The 22,008-nt window shown below is 46.6% G+C and overlaps 1 protein-coding gene across 2 annotated transcripts in view; it reads right to left on the bottom strand.

Moving 5' to 3' along the window:
• Positions 1-8,634: 8,634 nt before the first annotated feature.
• Positions 8,635-22,008, bottom strand: part of LOC142256551 (class I histocompatibility antigen, F10 alpha chain-like) — a 154,532-nt gene continuing 141,158 nt past the window's right edge. For both annotated transcript variants that reach the window (XM_075328311.1, XM_075328319.1), the window contains exons 6-8: positions 21,958-21,987; positions 19,796-19,844; positions 8,635-10,497 (exon numbers count right to left, since the gene is read on the bottom strand). In XM_075328311.1, the coding sequence (XP_075184426.1) occupies positions 19,798-19,844; positions 21,958-21,987 (77 nt within the window). In that variant the 3' untranslated portion in view covers positions 8,635-10,497; positions 19,796-19,797. The remainder of the gene's footprint in view (positions 10,498-19,795; positions 19,845-21,957; positions 21,988-22,008) is intronic.

The following is a 22,008-nucleotide window of genomic DNA, read 5'->3' as shown; positions in this document are numbered from 1 at the left end:
GTGGGCCATCATATAGTATATACAGTGCTGGCCAAAAGTATTGGCACCCCTGCAATTCTGTCAGAGAATACTCAATTTCTTCCTGAAAATGATTGCAATCACAAATTCTTTGGTATTATTATCTTCATTTAATTTGTCTTCAATGTAAAAAAAAATGTTAAAAAGCCAAATTGGATATAATTCCACACCAAACATAAAAAGGGGGTGGACAAAAGTATTGGCACTGTTTGAAAAATCCTGTGATGCTTCTCTAATTTGTGTAATTAACCACCTGTAACTTACCTGTGGCACCTAACAGGTGTTGGCAATAACTAAATCACGCAGCCAGTTGACATGGATTAAAGTTGACTCAACCTCTGTCCTGTGTCCTTGTGTGTACCACATTGAGCATGGAGAAAAGAAGGAAGACCAAAGAACTGTCTGAGGACTTGAGACTCCAAATTGTGAGGAAGCATGAGCAATCTCAAGGCTACAAGTCCATCTGCAAATACCTGAAAGTTCCTGTGTCTACGGTGCGCAGTGTCATCAAGAAGTTTAAAGCCCATGGCGCTGTGGCTAACCTACCTAGATGTGGAAGGAAATGAAAAATTGACGAGAGATTTCAACGCAAGATTGTGCGAATGGTGGATAAAGAATCTCGACTAACATCCAAACAAGTTCAAGCTGCCCCTCCAGTCCGAGGGTACAACAGTGTCAACCCGTACTATCCGTCGGCGTCTGAATGAAAAGGGACGGTATGGTAGGATACCCAGGAAGACCTCACTTCTTAGCCCGAGTCATAAAAAAGCCAGGCTGGAGTTTGCCAAAACTTACCTGAGAAAGCCTAAAACGTTTTGGAAGAATGTTCTCTGGTCAGATGAGACATAAGTAGAGCTTTTTGGGAAAAGCCATCAACATAGAGTTTACAGGAAAAAAAAGAGGCATTCAAAGAAAAGAACACGGTCCCTACAGTCAAACATGGCGGAGGTTCCCTGATGTTTTGGGGTTACTTTGCTACCTCTGGCACTGGACTGCTTGACCGTGTGCATGGCATTATGAAGTCTGAAGCCTACCAACAAATTTTGCAGCATAATGTAGGGCCCAGTGTGAGAAAGCTAGGTCTCCCTCAGAGGTCATGGGTCTTCCAGCAGGACAATGACCCAAAACACACTTCAAAAAGCACTAGAAAATGGTTTGAGAGAAAGCACTGGAGTCTACTAAAGTGGCCAGCAATGAGTCCAGACCTGAATCCCATAGAACACCTGTGGAGAGGTCTCACAATGGCAGTTTGGAGAAGGCGCCCTTCAAATCTCAGGGACCTGGAGCAGTTTGCCAAAGAAGAATGATGTAAAATTCCTGCAGAGCATTGTAAGACACTCATTGATGGTTACCGGAAGCGGTTGTTCGCAGTTATTTTGGCTAAAGGTTGTGCAACCAAGTATTAGGCTAAGGGTGCCAATACTTTTATCTGGCCCATTTTTGGAGTTTTGTGTAAAATGATCAATGATTTGATTTTTGTGTCATTCTTTTTTGTGTTTTTTCATTGCAAGCAAAATAAATGAAGATAATACCAAAGAATTTGTGATTGCAATCATTTTCAAGAAGAAACAGTATTATCTGACAGAATTGCAGGGGTGCCAATACTTTTGGCCAGCAATGTAGCAAAGCTCTGGGCACATCATACTCTATATAGGGAACTGTGGAAGCTATCATTATCTTTATATTGAGCCAACATACTGTATATAGGGAGTGGTAGGTTTGTTGAGATGAGACTACAATGGGTCTCTTAAGGTCTGACCGCCATGTCCAAATTATCTGGAATGTCATGTGTGCACGCGGGATAGATAATAATTGAATAGACCAATTATGACTCTCTCTCTCACGACTGGCGCCAACTGCTCTAGCTCTTTATTTCCCAGACAAAGCTTTTTGTAGTATGTGTGTAGACAAAAGTATAGTCCAATCAAGTATCGCAGGTCGGGGCTCAGGACGTATAGGAATTTGCATAGTCTCTGCTGGATTGGTCAGTCCAAACTTCATCTGTCTTCCATATGGTATTCATTAGTTGGGCATTGAACAGGATGCAGTAGACATCTTCATACCTAAGTCTATGAAATGGCTGAATTAAGTATTTTTGGTTACTAAATTCTTATCCTCAGCAGTCCCCCCTAAAGACATTTCTGCCATTTCTGAATACTAAGGGTACTATATTCCCTTAGGAAGAGAATTAAGGGTGCTTTAAACGCTAAAACATCGCTAGCGATTGCTAGCAATGTCGAGCGCGATAGCACCCGCCCCCGTCGTACGTGCGACATTTAGTAATCGCTGCCGTAGCGAACATTATCTCTACGGCAGTGTCACACGCACATACCTGTGCAGCGACGTCGCTGTGACCGCCGAACAATCCCTCCTTCAAGGGGGAGATGGGTTCAGCGTCACAGCGAGGTCACCGCGACGTCACTAAGCGGCCGCCCAATAGAACCAGAGGGGTGGAGATGAGTGGAACGTAACATCCCGCCCACCTCCTTCCTTCCGCAGAGCCGGTGGACGCAGGTAAGGAGAGGTTTGTCGTTCCTGCGGTGTCACACATAGTGATGTGTGCTGCCGCAGGAACGACAAACAACATCGTACCTGCAGCAGCAACGACATTAAGGAGCGACGTGTCAACGATCACCGGTTTTGAACGATTTTGCGATCATTGATCGTTGCTCCTTGGTGTCACACGCTGCAATGTCGCTACCGGCACCGGATGTGCGTCACTAACGACGTTTCCCTGACAATATATCGGTAGCGATGTCGCAGCGTGTAAAGCACCCTTTAGAGATATCTGTGCGAAATACCTGCCTAACTGAACGTTGAGGCATGGGCGGAGAGGGGAAAGGGTTTTCTTCACCGGTTTGAGACCAAGGATTCCTTGGTGAGTCCTCACCCTTTGTAGTGGGGCTTTCCCATGTCACCTTTATTGGCCATTCACACCCATTTGTGTCAATTTCTGTGCATGTTATCAGGACAAAATCCCCAGGGGATGTGAACTTCTGATCAGGGTCATGTGGACGTTTTTGGATGTCATTATGATTTAAAAAGAGAAAACACACAGTAATGTGACAATAAATGTCTTCACCAGACCACTGACCATGAGTGGGAAAAAAGATTTTGTGTTATCATTCATATTCTCTGAAAAAGGCCAAGAAAGCAAAAAATCTGCCAGGGTGTGTAAATGTCGCAGGCGGGGGGTGCGCTGCTCGACCGCTCGCTCGCGGCTCGGGTCCGGCTGCTGCTGCGGCTGCTCGGTGGCTCGAGCGGTGGGCCGGATCCGGGGACTCGAGCGGCGCTCCTCGCCCGTGAGTGAAAGGGGAGATTGATTGTTGGGGTATAGTCCGTGACGCCACCCACGGTTTGTGGTGATAATGGGACGCCACCGCTGCTCTGGACGGGGATCCCGGGAGCGATGACAGGGAGCAGCTGAGATGTTTCTCTCCCCTCCGTGGGTAGGGGGTTTTGGTGGTCCTGGGGCCCTGTGATGTGGACTGGAAGATGGATGGTGGGAGTTGGGGAGGTGCAGGGGTCGCGGGGCAGCGCGGTGCCAGGCGGCACAGTGGTACTCACTCAGCCAGTAACATACACGGAGTCTCTGGTCAAACAAACGGCTGGATGGACGGGTCCCACAGACGGCTGCGGTGGTCACTCCCGGTAGGTTGGCGGTGACTGTCTCTCCCTGCAGCTTCGGTGTGTTGTCGGCCCCGATGGCTTCCCACTGGTAGCCCGCTCCCCAGCGGTATGGTTGCTAGAAGAGCTCCTTTTTGCCTGCAGGCTCTGGCCCTGGGAACTCTAGCTGTGGCGGTAGCTGTATTTCCCTTCACGGTTGAGCGGTTGCCTTCAGTCAGGTCTTTGGTTGCTGACGTACCCCGGAGGTTCCCGTCGCTAACTGATTTGACCGGTTTAACGGCGACTCCAAGCCTGGCCGGGGTCCGTAGGCCCTGCCGCGTGGTGCTGGCTTTTCTTCGCTCCCCGATCCGGTACCGGCGGGCCACCGCCCGACCCCGGTCCTCACGGTTGTGCGTCCTCGCCTGCAGACGGTCACCACCATCTGCCAACCTTGCTAGATATGCCCGGGCCACGTACCCGGACACAGTCAGTCAGTTGCTCCTTTACCACTTCACTCCTCTCACTTTATTTTCCCTAACGGAACTCCCAACTCTTCTCAACCCTCTTCCCGCCTCCAGGACTGTGAACTACTCGATGGGCGGGGCCAACCGCCTGGCTCCGCCCCACCTGGTGTGGACATCAGCCCCTGGAGGGAGGCAACAAGGATTTGTGTGACTGGTGTGCCTAACCGGGGTGTGGGGTGTGTTGTTGCTGTTACTGTGACGTCCTGGCTTGTCCAGGGCGCCACATAAACTTTTGCGCACAACTGTATATCCGTTTTTCTCATTACTGGATAATATTTAGTGGTGTGATATGATCCTTCTTACGGCTTCTTCACAGCTGCTTATTTTTCCCTTGTGGATTTGAACCAAAGTTGTTTATTTTATTTAATCTGCAGCCTCAGTTCTGTCAGTGTTTTCCCATGTAAATAAATTGGAAAAATAACACAAGTTAAAATACATCAAATCTGCAGGTAAAACGCAGCAAAAACGTGTGTATTTACTCTGTGTTTTTCCTTCCAGGTGATGTCCTGATTGGGGCGGGGCTTCTCCTCAGGTGATGATCTGATTGGTTCTGGCCTTCTTTTTAGGTAATGTCCTGATTGGGGCGGGGCTTATCTCCAGGTGATGATCTCATTAGGGCGGGACTTCCCCTGAAGTGATATTCTGATTGGGGCGGGGCTTCTTTTCAGGTGTTCTGATTGGTGCTGGGTTTCTTTTCAGGTGATGTCCTCATTGGGGCGGAGCTTATCCTCAGGTGATGTCCTCATTGGGGCGGAGCTTCTCCTCAGGTGATGTCCTGATTGGGGCAGGGCTTCTCCTCAGGTGATGTCTTGATTGGAGCGAGGCTTCTCTTCAGGTAGTCCTGATTGGGGCAGGGCTTCCCCTCAAGTGATGTCCTAATTGGGGTGGGGCTTCTCCTCAAGTGACGTTCTGATTGGGGCGTGGCGTCCCCTGAGGTGATGTGATTGGAGCAGGACTTCCTCTGAGGTGAGGCTCCGCCCAGGTCAGCCTTTACCTCAGATTTTCTCCTCACACACAGACGTGTCCCAGGAGGAGCAGAGCATTGTGTGTTACCTCAGAGCTGCAGCAGATCCTCCCTCCATTACTACAGACGGTGAGTGAGTGAGGGGGAATGTAGCGGCTGCTCAGGACTTCTCTAGAATCCTGGGAATCTGTATTTGTAGTCAGAGCCCGGTCTTATCACCGCTGATAGATATTTCTGTGTATCTATGAGGGGAGAACGTCTCTCCTGACTGATATATATCACCGCCATTATTCTCCTTCTCTGTGTTATCAGATATATACTGTGTGACTGTAGAGCCGCTGCCGTATACCAGGAAGGCGGTTACTGCTGTATACGGCCGGAGCTCGTGTCTACAGACGCCTCTATAAGACAATATGGCGGCGTCCTGTGATCAGAGCGTTGGCTCCACTATGGGCCCACAACATATAATCACCTCAGAAGCGATGGAGCTCAGTCCTGTCATCTCTGAGGGGAATGACGCCATCGCTGCCTCATTTATCTACAGGCCGATCCCCTCACACATTATGTGAGCCGCACTCCTGTCACTGCTCTGAGGTAACTGTGGAGACTCCTCCATATTTCTCCATGAGGAGAGCTCCTGTCACACCACTGCAGACCTGTAGGGGGCAGTGAGGGGGATGACAGGTCCCGGGGGCTTTGTATACACAGACCGGCCTTATAGCTGATATGGGCATCCTCAGGCCCGGACTGACCCCTCTGTGGACACTTATTATACCGGCCTGTAATAACCTGCGCACACGAAACGCGGACGTTGTCTGTGACACTTCCCGCTCCCTCTGTCCCTGGATATAATAATGTGACGAGCGCTATCACAGTTGGGGAGCGCCGCTATTTTCACACCATTTATTTTTCAGTTTATTGAGTAAAGCACCAGCGTGTGTGTGTGTGTCATGCAGTACCCGCTTGTGTCCACATGATGTCGCGCTTCCACTATAAATAAATGAACTGTACTGTATTTGTAACGGAGCCCGAATCCGTTAAAATAGCGCAAATGTGAAACGGCCCTTATGTGTGTGTGACAGGGCCTTAACTTAAAGCCCATGGGCCCCAATGCAAAAGCTCCAACAGTGTCCTCGGTTATTGCAATTTCTTTTTAGTACCATTGGTCTGGTCATATTGGCCAAAAGGGCTTTTGGGGCCCCCTAGGCTCCAGGATCCGGGTGTGATTGTAACCCCTGCACCCATTGTAGTTACGCCCCTGGCTGATGTCTTGAAGACTGATGTTGGCAGCTTTCCCATATTTTCAGTCCCTTTCTGTGATTATCAGCTTTTCAATGCCTATCCACAGCCTGGTGTAGGGGAGCAGCTTTCTCAGCTCTGCTACATACTAAAATTAAACCCTTTTGATTGTGTCAGAACTGCGGCACCTGGTAATCAAAGTGATGCATCATTAGATTCAGAGTCTCTTTTCCTACATTATGCTGTTTTTAGATGATAGATTCCTTTTAATACAAGATGCTCCATAAATTGGATTGTAGTTATAAACCTTTTTTTTCCCTTACATTATTTTTTAGTTATTTTAAGAGTAAATGCTACAGTACTACATTACATAGGTAAAATGAGGGTCTCGTTTGTAGTCCAGTCTTTTGCTGAGCTTCACATAAATGCCAAGATGCTGGGTATGGGGGCTTCAGTCGGCCCCTATCTACCATGTCACAATTTGATCCCTTCATGGTGGGGTGGAGATGAGCAACCAAAATGGCGCCACCCTGATCATGCACTCTAAATGCTGTTGTCAGGGAATGACAGCAACACTTAAGGGCTTAACCAGCAGGAATCACAACTATGCATGGTCGCTGCTGTTAGAGGCGGATGCTGGCTGTGTGTAGAGCGGGTGCAGCTCCTGAGCCCGCACCAAACATCGGCACCCAACATGTGACAAACACGTGCATTACACAATGGGAAAGGTGTGATGTGTTTTTCTACCTCTCCATAAGCTTCCCAGGACAATAGGTTACAGCCAATATCCCCTATACAGTCACAGCTATAGACTCCTCTGTGTTAGGCCAGTTTCACACATCTTTCTTTTTGCCGGTTTGGCGGATCCGGCGCGCTCCCGTACAGTGAATACAGTACAATGACAGCGCAACAAGCGCCGGTCACATGCTGTCATGTGACTGGGGCATGTGACCCGGAAGTTACAGCGCTGTCATTGTACTGTATTCACTGTACGGGAGCGCGCCGGATCTGCCAAACCGGCAAAAAGAAGGATGTGTGAAACTGGCCTAACTGGAGCATCTCAATAAATTCGAAAAATCAAAATCATTTAATCATGAAAAAGTTAATTTATTTCAGTAATTCAATACAAAAAGGAAACGCATATATTATATAGAGTCATTACACACAGAGGGATCTATTCCTATATATTATATAGAGTCATTACACACAGAGGGATCTATTCCTATATATTATATAGAGTCATTACACACAGAGGGATCTATTCCTATATATTATAAAGAGTCATTACACACAGAGGGATCTATTTCACGTGTTTATTTCTGTTGATGATTATGGCTTACATCCAGTAGGTTTCCCATTTTGTATTGAATTACTGAAATAAATTAACTTTTTGATATTTTAATTTATTGAGGTGCATTAAAGGGGTATTCCACTATTTTAAAGCCTGTTTTACACGTTGTAATTTCGCATACGATATCGTATGCGATTTGCAACGCCCCATTGTATGTGCGGCACGTTCAATTTGATGAACGTGCCGCACAAACGATTAACCCCCGTCACACATACTTACCTTCCATACGGCCTCGATGTGGGCGGCGAACGTCCACTTCCTGGAGTGGGAGGGACGTTTGGCGTCACATCGACGTCACGTGGCAGCCGGCCAATAGAAGAGGAGGGGCGGAGATGAGCGGGACGTAAACATCCCGCCCACCTCCTTCCTTCCGCATTGCCAGCCGGGAGCTGCAGGACGCAGGTAAGATCTGTTCATCGTTCCCGGGGTGTCACACGCTGCGATGTGTGCTACCCTGGGTATGATGAACAACCTGACATTCAATTCATCAGGAATGAACGACATGCATGCGATGAACGAATAACCGTTCAATCACAATTGCACGTCGCTGTCACACGCTACAACATACCTTACGATGCCGGATGTGCGTCACTTACGACGTGACCCCGACAACACATCGTAAGATATCTTGTAGCGTGTAAAATGGGCTTATTTATTGATAAGGCCTATCCTTAGGCCGGGGTCCGACACACGGCACCCCCACTGATCAGCTGTTATCGGTGCCGGAAATGCTCAGTTCCATAAGCGACACCGTCTACCGATAGTGGCCGCGGCCGGGTACCGCACATCCACCCCCTATTCGTTTGAATGAAAGGCAGATGTGCAGTACCCGGGTGCGGCCACTATCAGAAGACGGAGCAGCTCCGGGACTGAGCATTTCTGAATAGTAAAATAATTACACAGTACAAGTAACAGAAAAAGACAATTGTGACCTCGGTGTAAACGTTCTTTATTTATAGATTAGATGAGATCAAGAAATCCTGTAAGATCCATTATATCCGCTCCACACAATAGAGACACTGACAGTCTCATCCTGGATTATTACTCGCTACATTCACATTACTGGTAAAACCATTCGCTGCTCTCAGCGGGAATCTGCCACCATGATTTACTACAGGAGCCATGTGTGCGGCTGTACAGGTCTCATGTGTCAGTGCTGAAAAATCAAGCTGTGAAGAAACATGCAAATTAGTCTGGAAGTGCACTGGGGGCGTGTCAGTACATTAGATGTGCACTGCTTAGCTAATCTGCATAACTTCAATGTTTGATTTCTCAGACAAAACAGGCGTCATCTTTATTGTTGTACTAGGATCTATACAGCCGCACCAATAGTTTCTGTAGTAAAATTGTCCCTTTAAGTAACACAACCCCCATCATCCTCTTCCCTTTGGGATCACATGATACAGACAGCGATATTTCACCACATTGGTAGCTGATAATGGCGAGCGCTCGGCAGCTCCGTCTTATCGGGGATGATCTTATTCTGCTTGTCTATTTCCAGCAGACATGTCTCTGTGTAAGAACGGATAATGACACCTCCGGTATAATACAACATTTGGCTGTTTTGTTTCTTATACTGATATCAAATTATACAAATTAAAAAAATCAGCTAAATTAGAACAAACTACAATAAAATTATAACCCAAATCCTTACAGGAAATATAAAGCAAATGTAAAAAGGATGAAATAAAGCGACATAATGTTATATACACCGATCCCGTCCTCGGTATAATGCGTGGTCATTGAGAATCAATGTAAGATATAGAAAAATGTAAAGACGTCACCCAAAACCTTATTGTAATCACCAAATAAATGTGACTGGAAATCAACAGAACATGAGACGTCTGATTATGACCTTGGAGTAAACCTGCCATATAACATTTATCACCAGTGTTACTGTTATTCCCTTCTTCGTAAATGGATATCGTTGGATGGAGCTTGTAAAATCAATCACTTTTTTGTTCATTAAAAATTTACACCTGTTCTTGAAATATTAACATTTTTCTTTAGTTTCCAGCTTATCTATCAGCGATGACCAAACACGCAGTGCTTACCAGCTCTTTTGGATTGGGCTTGTAAGCTCTGCTGTAAACTGACCGCGCTGTTACTACCTAAACCCGGACAGCTTCAGAGCAGCGCTCACAAGCTGGAAACAAAGGAAAAAGTGCTAATATCTCAACAATGGCTGCAAAAAAGCAGTAAATGAGACAAGTGCTTGGATTTATCGGCAATATCCGACAATATCCATCTATGAAGATGAGAAGAGCCATTTAAATATTTATCTAATTTATCGAATCCTCTTAAACCCAGTCTGTCAGATTAATATGCTGCCCGTCAGTCACCGATGTGAGGGATGGGGAGAGGCGGGCGGAGTGTGCTCCTAAATTTGTCTAATTCACAAAATTGAACGTTTTCCTCCAGTGTTTCTAGAAGCCGAAGACAAGAACCTTTCTGGTCACAAACCTGTAGGTGTAATATCGGCCCCTATATACAGCAGCAGATTAGGCCGACAGATCACTGTAATATTTCATTTATTAAAGGGGTTGTTCCAAATTTTCACATGAGAACATGGAGTTCAGATAAATACAGGAGATCAATCACTATTACCAGGGAAGCTGCAGGAGGCTGCACAATTGTTCATGAAATGTTTCTGTGGTAAATCTGAGCGGCCATTTTATTCAGGAATTAGACTAAATAATAATAAGATTAAATTATTGTATACATCGGGTAGACAGATAAGGTGAGATTCTTCATTGCCCTGATAGATGGATGCAGAAGACTTCTTTTGTCTGGTCCTGTAATGATAAAGTACAAACTGTTTGCATTAGAGGTCATTACAGCAATCTAATAATATTCTAAATGCTCCATACCTTCTAGAACGGAGGAAAGTACCAGTAATATATGTATATGTCACTACATGAGCTTTACTATGCCAGAAAGTATATATGTACACACATATTATATATATATATATATATATATATATATATATATATACACACACACACACACACACACACACACACACACACATATATATATAATATGTCTCCTAAGGAAGACTTCGAAACGTACGTCGAGGTGGCGGAGTCTCCACTGATTACTGCACTTAAATTAGTAAGTACACATCACGATATGCTTATGTTAGTACATATACACAGTATATATATGTACTCCTTTGTGATATATGGCATATTGAGCATATAATATCAGCTCAAGTATAACCCTCTTTGACTTTCCAATACACTCTATACTGTGATGTGTACTCCTCGACCCGCAATGGCACTTTGATTTATTCATACTAGTGTTTTATGCACTGCCTTCTGCACTGTTGGGCACTTTATTCTTGGACTTGTATTTTTTATGTTAAAGTTACATATATACAGTGCCTACAAGTAGTATTCAACCCCCTGCAGATTTAGCAGGTTTGATAAGATGCAAATAAGTTAGAGCCTGCAAACTTCAAACAAGAGCAGGATTTATTAACAGATGCATAAATCTTACAAACCAACAAGTTATGTTGCTCAGTTAAATTTTAATAAATTTTCAACATAAAAGTGTGGGTCAATTATTATTCAACCCCTAGGTTTAATATTTTGTGGAATAACCCTTGTTTGCAATTACAGCTAATAATCGTCTTTTATAAGACCTGATCAGGCCGGCACAGGTCTCTGGAGTTATCTTGGCCCACTCCTCCATGCAGATCTTCTCCAAGTTATCTAGGTTCTTTGGGTGTCTCATGTGGACTTTAATCTTGAGCTCCTTCCACAAGTTTTCAATTGGGTTAAGGTCAAGAGACTGACTAGGCCACTGCAACACCTTGATTTTTTCCTTCTTGAACCAGGCCTTGGTTTTCTTGGCTGTGTGCTTTGGGTCGTTGTCTTGTTGGAAGATGAAATGACGACCCATCTTAAGATTCTTGATGGAGGAGCGGAGGTTCTTGGCCAAAATCTCCAGGTAGGCCATGCTATCCATCTTCCCATGGATGCGGACCAGATGGCCAGGCCCCTTGGCTGAGAAACAGGCCCACAGCATGATGTTGCCACCACCATGCTTGACTGTAGGAATGGTATTCTTGGGGTCGTATGCAGTGCCATCCAGTCTCCAAATGTCACGTGTGTGGTTGGCACCAAAGATCTCGATCTTGGTCTCATCAGACCAGAGAACCTTGAACCAGTCTGTCTCAGAGTCCTCCAAGTGATCATGAGGAAACTGTAGACGAGCCTTGACATGACGCTTTGAAAGTAAAGGTACCTTACGGGCTCGTCTGGAACGGAGACCATTGCGGTGGAGTACGTTACTTATGGTATTGACTGAAACCAATGTCCCCACTGCCATGAGATCTTCCCGGAGCTCCTTCCTTGTTGTCCTTGGGTTAGCCTTGACTCTTCGGACAAGCCTGGCCTCGGCACGGGTGGAAACTTTCAAAGGCTGTCCAGGCCGTGGAAGGCTAACAGTAGTTCCATAAGCCTTCCACTTCCGGATGATGCTCCCAACAGTGGAGACAGGTAGGCCCAACTCCTTGGAAAGGGTTTTGTACCCCTTGCCAGCCTTGTGACCCTCCACGATCTTGTCTCTGATGGCCTTGGAATGCTCCTTTGTCTTTCCCATGTTGACCATGTATGAGTGCTGTTCACAAGTTTGGGGAGGGTCTTAATTAGTCAGAAAAGGCTGGAAAAAGAGATAATTAATCCAAACATGTGAAGCGCATTGTTCTTTGTGCCTGAAATACTTCTTAATACTTCAGGGGAACCAAACAGAATTCTGGTGGTTTGAGGGGTTGAATAATAAATGACTCTCTGAATAAACTTTTCACAATTTAAAAAAAAATAATAAAAAGAAATAACATGCTTTTTTGCTGCATTTCACACTTCCAGGCTGATCTACAGTCCAAATGTCACAATGCCAAGTTAATTCCGAATGTGTAAACCTGCTAAATCTGCAGGGGGTTGAATACTACTTGTAGGCACTGTATTTACCATACTCTTTTAGGCACATGCACCTTATAAATGATCACAGCTAGGCACTTTATCCTGGGATTTGTAGCTCTCCAGGCAACATTGCATGAATATTACTATATATTTTTTAGGTATATACACTTTATATGTGACAACAGAGTTGGTACTAATTTCGGTGCAAGGGAGACTAGCTATATGGTTCTTAAGAAGAATTTTACCACTGTGAATTTATGTTACTTAGGCCTCCTTCACTTGTCAGTGATTCTGGTTCGTATGTTACTGTTTTTATACGTACCAGAATCATGGACATATGCAGACCAATTAAAATCAATGGGTCTGCGCACACATCAGTGATTTCTCACTGACCGTGTTTCCGTGCGGCACCACAAGCGTGTCCATGTGTTCTGCACGAAGACAAGTCTGTTTTTCTCCGACATCACTGATGTTACACAGACCACACAGTGGAGTGATCCGTGTGACACGTGCCAGAGAAAACACGTATCTTTGAAATAAAATTTTTATACTCACCAGTCTCTAGCGTTGCTGTCTCCAGCTGCTACTGTATCCTGCTTCCAGGCCGGCTAATTATGCTCATGAATATTCACTGCACCATGACCTGGAAGTATCAGCAGAGAGGAGACAGCAGCGCAGGAGACATCAGCAACGTGGATAGGTGAGTATAGAAGTCCCTGATCTCTGTGTGCTATCACGGATAGCACACGGAGAATACGTATGTGTTTTTGACGGATGTGTGAAAGAGACCTTAATGAGATTTCTTATGTATTTTTGTAAAACTAAAGTTAATTAACAGTGACATCCTTTCACTGTGTGAATTTTTCTTGTGCAGACAGTCTAATTATGATGAAGTAATCCCCGCTTGTTTTTGTCAGCAGTTGTATTATTTATATATATATATATATATATATATATATATATATATACACATATACATACACAGTATATATATATATATATATATATATATATATAACAGAAAATTATTTTTAATTATTTAAAATAAAGAATATTTTTAAGGCACAATACACTCTGTTGTTCTTTTGTTTAAAAAAGGATCTTTGGATACTGCAGAGACTTTCCTGTAGAGTTACAGACAGTATCAGACCCCATCCACTGTCTTACAGCTGCAAACCTCATTAAATAGCCCCTATTATCTCCATGCTGTAAAGTCTCCCTCAGGCTTGGGCCCTCTCCCATCCCGATTCTCCAGAACTTTTTACAATGGACTCTCTCTTCATAGTTATGAGACCTGTATAATGACCCGGACCATGTATCAGGGGCTGAAGGTAAGATCCCATCCCTGACACTGCGGAGAAATATCACACTGACCTTCATATCTGGGTCTCAGACTCTTGCAGGAGCGACCGAGTCCTTGTTACCATTTCCTCTCTGGACTCTCTGAATCTGTAGCGCACATATGATTCAGTGTCCGTCATCCACAGCCTAGTGTTTGGTTTTGTGTTGGGACTAAATGAGAGTTGTGCAGTTTCTGTTCTTACTTTCTCCATTTTTAGTGTATGACTAGAAGTAAATGGATCTGTCTGCTCCCCGTAGTCTGCACAATCCATATACCGGGAATATACAACATCTACATTCTCCTTTATAAGTGACTATTATATTATAAATGATATATTCCTCTACAATCCTTCCCTCCTCCACATTTTCTTCTTTACCCCTGTAGGTTTCTCCTAATTCTTCCTTCATTACACAGCGGCAGCATTTACAGAAGACGTCACCACTCACTAGTGATGAGCGAGCATGCTTGTCACTACTCGGTACTCGCACGAGTATCGCTGTACTCGGGCTGCTCGGCGGGGACCGAGTAATCTCGCGATACTCGTGCTGTACTCGTGGTCTTCATTTCTGCATGTTGGCGCTCTTTTGAGAGCCAGCCCTCATGCAGGGATTGGCTGGCAGACCACTGCAATGCCACAGCCCTGTTAGTTGTGGAATTGCAGTGATTGGCCGGCCTGCACAGCGTGACCGAGCCTTTATATCGGCCGGCGCGCTGTGCTCTGCTCACAGCTATTCAGACAGTCAGTGTAGGGAGAGTGTCGCTGATTCAGGGAAAGCTTTGCGGCCCTTTATAGCTTTTTCAGTTGCAGGGCTGCAAACAGTGTGACCAAAAGTCCTTCTCAGGACTATTCTAGTTGTATACAGGCAGGCAGGGTATAGCCAGGTCGGAGTACAGTAGCAGAGTCCTTCTCAGGACTATTGTTGCTATATACAGGCAGGGTATAGCCAGGTCTGAATACAGGCTAGTGACCAAAAGAGTCCTTGTCAGGACTATTGTACCAGTATACAGGCAGGCAGGCAGGCAGGGTAGTGGTGACCGTATACCAGCCTTCATCATATCTGGGGCTGGTGTACACAGTGTAAAACAGTCCAGATAGTGTCTGACTTGTCTGTAATTGTCGCTCCCCAAAAAAACCTGTTAGGTTATTATTGCGTCCGTGCTTGGTTTTTAAAACCGCACGTGTGTGCCTGTTGGTGGCAGCGTACAGGTGCACTTGTGTGCAATTTCCACACACTTTGATATAACGCACAAGTAGTGAATATACACGTCAGCAGTGCACAGCATTGCAAAATGCGCAAGGGCATTGGCAAGGAACAAGGAAGTGGACGTGATGGTGGTGCAGGCAGAGGCCGAGGTCGTGGTCAAGCTCTAATTTCGCCACAACAAAGGGCCACATCTAGTCGCTCGCACGTCCTGTCCCAAATTATTGGGGACCGCAGCAGTACACCGCTCTTGAACCAAGACCAGTGTCAACAGGTTGTTAGTTGGATAGCAGATAATGCTTCCAGTCAGATTGGCACCACCACAAACACTCTGTCTTCCACACGGTCAAGTGTCAGTAGCCGTGATACTGCACCGCACATTTCTGAACCTGATCCTCCTTCCTACCACCAGGCTGAGTACACGTCCTCCTCGGACATTAATGATCCCACACTTGGACACTCGGAAGAGCTGTTCACGTTTCCATTCACACATTCTGGCCTCTCGCCAGCTCATATTGAAGTGGGTCATGAGGAGATCGTCTGTACAGATGGCCAAATATTTGAGCAGCCACGTTCTCACGAAGTTGGCAACGTGTCTCAACAAGTGGTGGACGATGATGAGACACAATTGTCAGCAAGTCAGGAGGAGGAGCAGGGTGCGGAAGAGGAAGACGACGTGGTGGATGATCCAGTAACTGACCCAACCTGGCAGGAGGATATGCAGAGCGAGGACAGCAGTGCACAGGGGGAGGGAGGCGTAGCATCACAACAGGCAGTAAGAAGCAGGGTGGTGGCCCCAGGCAGCAGTCAGGCAACCGTTCCCCGGAACAACACGACGACACAAGGTGCCTGTACAAATGTTAGGTCTTCCCGAGTCTGGCAGTTTTTTAAGTTGGATCCAGATGATTCAAAAAAGGCCATTTGCAACACCTGCCGTGCCAGCATCAGCAGGGGTACCAAAACTAGCAGCCTGACCACCACCAGCATGATCAGGCACATGTCAGCCAAGCACCCGACTTTGTGGGAAGTACAACAGAGTCGAGGAGCAGTGCTTGCTGATGTCACTGCTACGTCTTCGCTGGTTGTGCATGCGAGCCAATCCTCTGTCCATGCTGCCTGCGAACAAGCCTCCTCCACTCCTGAACCTGCAGTTGCCTACGCAGAAAGAACACCATCATCAAGCACGTCCTTGTCCCAGCGCAGTGTTCAGTTATCCATTCAGCAAACCTTTGAACGCAGGCGCAAATACACTGCCAACACCCCACATGCCACAGTTCTAAATGCTAACATTTCGCGACTGCTTGCGCTGGAAATGTTGCCTTTTAGGCTGGTGGAGACTGAAGCATTCCGTGACCTGATGGCGGCAGCTGTCCCACGTTACTCGGTCCCCAGCCGCCACTATTTCTCCCGGTGTGCCGTCCCCGCGTTGCATAACCACGTGTCACAAAACATCACACGTGCCCTGAACAACGCTGTTTCACCCAAGGTCCACCTAACCACAGACACGTGGACAAGTGCTTGTGGGCAAGGCCGCTACATCTCGTTGACGGCACACTGGGTTAATATTGTGGAAGCTGGGACCCAGTCTGAGCGAGTGACGGAACACGTCCTTCCCACACCAAGGTTTGCAGGCCCTACCTCAGTCAGTGTTTCACCCACACTCTACAGCTCCGGAATGTCATGCTCTTCAGCCTCCTCCTCCTCCTGCGCATCCTCATCCACTGTGCCCTCCACACCAGTCACAAGCTGGAAGCACTGCAGCACTGCCTCGGCGAAGCGGCAACAGGCTGTGCTGAAGCTAATCTGCATAGGTGACAAACCCCACAATGCAGAAGAGGTGTGGACAGCTCTGAAACAGCAGGCAGATCACTGGCTCACACCTCTGAACCTAAAGCCAGGAAAGGTCGTGTGTGACAATGGCCGGAACCTGGTGGCGGCTTTGAGGCGAGGCCAGCTGACACATGTTCCATGCGTGGCCCATGTGCTCAACCTCGTGGTTCAGCGGTTTATAAAGTCATACCCAGAGCTGTCTGATCTGCTGGTAAAAGTTCGCCGCCTGTCTGCACATTTTCGAAAGTCACCTACTGCTTCAGCCGGCCTTGCCGGCTTTCAGCGCCGTTTGCATCTTCCGGCTCACAGACTGGTGTGTGATGTCCCCACGCGTTGGAATTCAACTCTGCACATGTTGGTCAGGATATGTGAGCAGAAGAGGGCAGTTGTTGAGTACCTGCATCACCTAAGCCGTCGGGAAATGGGTCAAACTCCACACATAACACCTGAGGAGTGGAGATGGATGTCAGACCTATGTACCATCCTCCAAAACTTTGAGGACTCCACCAAGATGGTGAGTGGTGATGACGCCATTATTAGCGTCACCATACCGCTACTCTGCCTTCTAAAACGGTCTCTGCTGAAAAACAAACATGATGCATTGCAGGCGGAGCGCGATGAGTTGCAGCAAGAAACAGTAGTGGGTGTGGGTGATAACACACAGCCCAGCCTCGTCTCATCACAACGTGCAGTGGAGGACTATGACGAGGAGGAGGATGAAGACATGGAGCAACTCTCCGGCCAAATTGAGGATATGACATGCACACCAGTCATATCCTCGGTTCAGCGTGGCTGGCCAGAGGACAGGGTAGATGAGGAGGAGGAGGAGGAGGACGAGGAGGACAGCATGTTCAGTCATCTTGTTGGTCAGGCTACTGAAGTCCTGGCTGTTAAGAGTCTGGCGCACATGGCTGACTTTATGGTAAGCTGCCTGTCTCGTGACCCTCGCGTTAAGAACATCTTGGCCGACAATCATTACTGGTTGGTAACACTGTTAGACCCACGCTACAAGGAGAACTTTTTGTCTCTTATTCCCGTGGAGGAGAGGTCAACCAAAATGCAGCAGTTTCGGAAGGCCATACTCACGGAAGTAGGCAAAGCATTCCCCTCACAAAACGCTAGCGGCATAGGTCATGAATCAGTGGACAACCGAGGCGTACAGCCGAGAGAGGCACAAGTCCAATCCGCCAGAGGTAGGGGAACAGTCTTTAAGATGTGGGACAGTTTTCTCAGCCCCTCACGTACCACAGCCCCTGAGGTGCGGGGTAGTGCCACAAGAAATCCTAAGTTTGCCCAGATGCTGAAGGAGTACCTTGCAGATCGAACAACTGTACTCCGACATTCCTCTGTGCCTTACAATTATTGGGTATCCAAGCTGGACACGTGGCATGAATTGGCTCTCTACGCCTTGGAAGTCCTGGCCTGCCCTGCTGCTAGCGTTTTGTCAGAGCGTGTTTTTAGTGCCGCAGGTGGAATCATTACAGATAAACGCACCCGCCTGTCAACTGAAAATGCTGACAGGCTGACTCTGATCAAGATGAACAAGGGTTGGATTGGGCCAGACTTCACCACACCACCAGCAAATGAGAGCGGAATTTAAAGTTTGCCATGTACCTCCACTCACCCATGGGTACACACTTCTGGACTTTGGATAATCGCTGGACTGCTCCTCCTTCTCCTCATGCGCCACCATGATGATGACCGTTACAAATTGCAATACTTAGGCCTTTGTCTCAGGTATACCCCCAGTGGTAAATTTTTTCGCCCATTCTTTGCAGAATGGACATTACAACGACAGGAGACCCGCTCCTTTGCAATGGGAACAATGTTTTGAGGCCCTCATGCACGTCTCTACCCAGGGACAACGTGGAGCCTCCCAATTTTTGGCTGCCCTGGCAAAGGGCTATACTGAAATAGACCCACTTCCTTACAATGGGCACTTCAGGTTTACAGGCCATCATGCACGTCTCTATCCAGGGACAATGTGGAGCCTCCCAATTTTTGGCTGCCCTGGCAAAGGGCTATACTGAAATAGACCCACTTCCTTACAATGGGCACTTCAGGTTTAAAGGCCATCATGCACGTCTCTATCCAGGGACAATGTGGAGCCTCCCAATTTTTGGCTGCCCTGGCACAGGGCTATACTGAAATAGACCCACTTCCTTACAATGGGCACTTCAGGTTTACAGGCCATCATGCACGTCTCTATCCAGGGGCATTGGTGAACCTCACAATTTTGGACTGCCCTGGCAAAGGAAAATACTACAAAGACTCACTTCCTCAAAATGGGCACATTAGACTCAAGAGGCCTTCATGTACGTCTCTTCTCAGGGACATCGGAGTGCCACACAATGTTTTCACGTAAAATCTTTCATGTATTAATCTCAAAAAGTAACATACACCAGCTCTATCTCACTATTGGGTATGTGCCCTTAACATTTCCGCCATGAAAAATCATTTTGGGGTCATTTTGGAAGGTTTTCTGGTGAGTCCGTAAAAATGGCGTAAAACGCGGACAAAATTGTTCACAGCTGTGACTTTTCAGTGATAAATGCTTCAAGGGGTCTTCCCCGTGCTGTTGCCATGTCATTTGAGCACTCTTCTGAGACTTTTGTGACATTTTTAGGGTTTCTCCATGCTGCCGGGGGTCATTTCACAAAAATACTCGGGTCTCCCATAGGATAACATTGGGCTCGTTGCTCGGCCCGAGTACACGAGTATCTTGGGAGGCTCGGCCCGAGCTTCGAGCACCCGAGCTTTTTAGTACTCGCTCATCACTACCACTCACCATTAGGCTTTGGCTTGATTATTGGACGAGTCGGAAGATGCGTCCGTAGCTGTGAAAATAGGAAATGATTTATAGCAAAATTCCAGATTTTTATAAGATGTCACAGATGAAATATGACGGGAAAGTAGAGAACTTGTGAAATACTTTACTGCTTGTTGTTTATTTTTAGCTTTTCATGTTTTCTTTGTGTACAGATGATTTCAGTATTCAATAGAAAATTCTGTTTTTCTTTTGCCCATTGAGCGATTAACACACAAAATGCCGTAGGTGTATGTCCTGATGGGGTGTAACTTACTGTATCAGGACGTACATGTAAGTCCCTGGGATGGCGCTGGTACCGGAGTTGTGCCAGATGCAGCGACATATAAAGCTCAGCTCCCGCTGCATCTTCTGGGGCCGGAGCTCATTCTGCTTTAAAGAGAATCTCTCACCAGATTTCTGCCACCTAATCTGAGAGCAGTGTAATGTAGCGACAGAGATCATTATTCCAGCGATGTATCTCTTACTGGGCTGCTTGCTGTAGTTTTGATAAAATCACGGTTTTATCAGCAGGAAATTATCACTAGAGGAATAGTAAACCAACTGCCAGGTAATCCACTATATTCATGAGCTCTGTATAGCCCCGCCCCACCACTGATTGACAACTTTCTGCCTATGCACAGTGTACACAGCTGCCAATTAGTGGTGAGGGCGGGGTTATACAGAGCTCAGCATTCAGAGAACTGGTAGATCTCCAGCTGATAAAGCAGTGATTTTATCAAAATAACAGCAGGCAGCCTAGTAAGTGATACATCACTGGAACTTAGCAAAAACCTGATGACAGATTCCTTTTAAAACACAACTTTACAATGTTGGACTCTCCTTAAAGTCTGTCACCCCCAAAGTTGTAATTGAACCATTTATAGAGAGGATTCAGCCCCTATAAAAATCAGACTTGTCCTGTAGATTTTACTTCTTTCATGTCATATAAAAACAGTTTTATTGTATATGTAACGGAGGGGTCCTTGGTGCACCATTGGCGCGGCTCAGTGCACCATTCTGCCTCCTCCATTACAATTCTCAGTATTACGCATTAATATGATTGATAGCACAGGGCCGCATGAACTGAATCACCTGCCCTGCACACACTGACACTGCAGGGGCCGAGAGCACATACAGTGTCAGAGTGTGCAGTGCTTTCTGATCCCTCTCCTGTCTCTAGCAGCCGCTCGCTGCACAGTGGATCACATGGTAGCAGGAAGCCATTGCTGAAATGTGAGGTAGATGAGAGTGTGTGCACACTGACACTGCAGGAGCTACGTGAGTGCAGGCAGACACAGTGTGAGCGCGCTTTCCTCTGTCGCCTGTCAGCATCGGCCGTACGCTAAGGAGTGATTCTGTGTGCAGTGAGCTGCCGCTCCGGAGAGGACAAGGGATGAGAATGTCACTGAACACACTGACAATGCGTGTGCTCTGAGCCTCTGCAGTGTCAGTGTGTGAATGGCTGTGGAGTAAGGTGAGGCAGAGCCCCAAAGCAAGCGTCGATCAATATAAGTGAAAATGCGGATGATTGTAACTAAAGGCGCAGAATGGTGCACTGAGCCCTCGGCCTTTCCAAGGACCCCTCATTTACATATCTAGAAAAACTGTTTTTCTATAAAATAAAATAAGCAAAATCTAGTCTGAAGTATTTTTATGGAGGCCAAGTCCCCTATATGAATGCATAAAATGTTTAGAGTTTTGGGGGCTCTCAGACTCCCTTTGATATAAAACGAAATGGCTGATGATGTACAGGATTAGTAGGACACGGCTGGTTTCTTCCTAGCTCAGCGCCTCCCCTGTCCACAGGTCGCGTCTGGTATTGCAGCTTCACTGTAGTACATACGGCTGAGCTCCGATCTATCACATACAACCTGTGGATGGGTCTGATGACGACGTATTTAAAATAAAGCAGCCGTGTTTTTCTCATCCTGCACAACTCGTGTGTTATTAGGGAAAATGTGTTTCCTAGATAGGGGTCTTCCAATTATGTCTCCATCCTATATGATCCAGAATGGAGAGTCGCTCTGTAAAATCATCTCTCCTTCTGGAGACACAAGACACCCATGTATTTCCCTAATGCCGGCTGCATCCTACAGCAAATCTGCCAAAACCGCTCATAGCCACATATGCAGAATACTCACTGCTGGTCGTCCTGTATCCGGCTTTTCTTCCTACAATAAGCAAAGAAGATG

Source organism: Anomaloglossus baeobatrachus, chromosome 1 (genome assembly GCF_048569485.1).
Source record: "Anomaloglossus baeobatrachus isolate aAnoBae1 chromosome 1, aAnoBae1.hap1, whole genome shotgun sequence".
In the NCBI taxonomy this organism is placed as follows: domain Eukaryota; kingdom Metazoa; phylum Chordata; class Amphibia; order Anura; family Aromobatidae; genus Anomaloglossus; species Anomaloglossus baeobatrachus.
Note: the sequence above shows the minus strand (reverse complement) of the source record. Positions and strands in the feature narration are given on the sequence as shown.